This window comes from Nestor notabilis, unplaced genomic scaffold (genome assembly GCF_000696875.1).
Source record: "Nestor notabilis isolate BGI_N333 unplaced genomic scaffold, ASM69687v1 scaffold27539, whole genome shotgun sequence".
NCBI classification, from domain to species: Eukaryota; Metazoa; Chordata; class Aves; order Psittaciformes; family Psittacidae; genus Nestor; species Nestor notabilis.
The window spans coordinates 53,857-56,331 of NW_009944822.1; the positions used below are offsets into that span (position 1 = coordinate 53,857).

Genomic DNA, 2,475 nt, shown 5'->3' on the forward strand with positions numbered 1-2,475 from the left:
GGAAGAGTACAGAATGACGCAGTACACCCTTTTTGTCAAATGTTTATTACACAGATTAAAACTGATGTTTTAATGGAAACAACCAGGTGTTCCCAAGCACTACATGAGCATAAGAATACGTATATAATCACAGCATTAAAGAGTAAGTCACTTAAAAGCAGCAAGGAATTAGTGTCAGGTTTATATGACCTTATAGCTAAATGATTGTTTCAACAAATACAGCACTTTTAATGAAAATGGTAAACGTTAAATGATCCTCCAAGGTCTAATAATAACATGAAAATGAGTTGACACTAGTGACATCCTTAGATTAAAACTCAGCTACGCTTACTTTAGGACAAATTCTCTTTGCCTCTGCCTCTCAAATTAGAGAAAGGCAAATAAATCCTTCATTAGAAATGCTGCAGTGTGATCCTTCTCAGCTGTGAAGGATAGCAACAGTTGGTGAGATTTTCCAAATAAACATGGTATACTTAGCATAGTGTTTCAATGAACAAATCAACCTTAAGCATTAAAATAAGTGACAGGCAACGTTTGTATCAGGAAGCTTTAATTTGCTATTTCACCTGCATACTATTACACCTACATGTACCTACACTATTACAAAAAAATCTTAGTGAAGGACAACCATTTATGTTAGTGAAGAAAAGAGAGTTTCAACTTTTTAGATGAAATACATCCCTACAGAGAACAGTCTCTCTTGTATTCACAACTGGCAATGAAACATGCCTAAATGATAAACTAAACCCCTGAATCCTGCACTAGTTTTACCCACCAGATTCAGCCTGGCCACATGTTCTACAGGTTTGTGAGGATGAGGAAGTCTGAACAGGAGCCAGGGAACTTTATACCTTGCTGTGAACAGTGTTGTGCAAAAAAGGGAAGTAGAATTACTCTTCAGAAAATCAAAGCTAAGACAGAAATAATCCAAAACGGTCTTTTAAAAAGCACGGTGTCATCCTAACTCTGCAGAGCTCTATCTGAGATAACGATAGACAGCAGTAGTACACCTGATTGGGAAAGCATATTAGACCAATATTGTGCCAAGAAGTGTACTGTTCCAAGTAGCAGAACATAACAAAATCGGGTTAGTTTTCTATTAGATTTCAGTGGTGGTTTTGCCTTGACAAACATATCAGTCTGCAAGCTCAGAAAGCATCATTTGGTTACCTAAATGCTTGATTTTGTTCACTTTTCATTTGCAGCTTAGTCCAACTGCTCATTGGATCAAGTCACATTCTATTTACTGAAACAATACAGAAATGGCTGAAGCAGTACTTGTTCTGAAGCCAGGCTGCATTTCCGCTTAGCTAACAGGCATATCTAGACATGAGCATGTGCTTTTCAGTTCCTATTTGCCAGGCTTTGCACTTCTCTCTTGACCTGCATCATCTATTACGTGAACAAAGGCACTTTTTACTCCACTTTTCCAGGCACACAAATTAAATTGTCTACATTTTCTAAACACTAAATAACATTTAGGCTTTCTTCTTAGTATTCTTGCCTCCTGTTGCTAAGCTGCTGCTAGCGCAACAGTTTTGAGAAGACTTTAAAAGTGAAGGAGTTCAACTAAACCATAGGCAAGGTCAGTTGAGTCTTTTTTTGTAAGGGAATGGTTAAAACACACTAACCTGGGAAGCTTAGCTCCTGAAAATTGGTTGCTGTGCAAGCTTTTCACTTACAGCCTTCGCAATCACAGACACAGCCAGCCTGACATGAAACTTGCTCTTCAATCTGTGACAACTCACCATAAAGCAATTTAAAGAAATTGTGAATATTTAGCAGGGCCAAGGAATGGGTTCCATAGTAGGAGACCAACTTTGTTTAGTAGAAACTTTTCTCCTGATGTTTTTGTTCTGCTATAACTTTTTAGAAGAGGGGGGCAGTGAATTTCCTTGTTTATACGAAGAATTTTGGACTAAACACCTGCAAAAGCAACAGCTTAATGCCACATGTTCTCCCTTTCTGCAGCCTACCAAGAGACATCCAAGATGCGGTTGTGAAAAAGAAAGTATAGTTTAGTTAAACAAGGGGGATAAGTAACAACATGGGACCTCTTAAGATTATGATACTTCTAGCCCTATTTCCTCAGAGAAAACTTAAGTCAAGGCTCTGCTTTCTATTAACTCCAATGAAAAACTACATCATATGGAGAGGCTGAAGAAATGGCCGCCAACCAAATGTTCATTTCTTAAGATGAAACATACACTCTTCACAATCACAACACCTTCAGGAAACATCACAAGTGGACTGCATTAACACTTCATAACCCGCACTTCTGCGCTTCGGAGTCACTACGCTCATTATCACCACCGAGCTTGTTTCTTGGAGAAAACAGAGGGCGTTTTACCTTCGGCGTTTATCACAATAGTCGCGATAACGCCTTTCTGGGACTGAATCCTCTTTAGGGTTTCCTCCACTTCAGCCTGCGGGGAGAGAGAACACCACAGCAACCACCGCACCTCCGACCGACAG

The 2,475-nt window shown here is 39.2% G+C and overlaps 1 protein-coding gene across 1 annotated transcript in view; it reads right to left on the reverse strand.

Annotated features, from left to right (window-relative positions):
- The window catches only part of DYNLRB2 (dynein, light chain, roadblock-type 2), a gene marked incomplete at its 5' end in the record, with an annotated part of 5,927 nt that extends 3,501 nt beyond the window's left edge, over nt 1–2,426 (reverse strand). The window contains one exon of the mRNA XM_010022569.1: nt 2,351–2,426. Within this exon, the coding sequence (XP_010020871.1) occupies nt 2,351–2,426 (76 nt within the window). The remainder of the gene's footprint in view (nt 1–2,350) is intronic.
- Nucleotides 2,427–2,475: the final 49 nt, after the last annotated feature.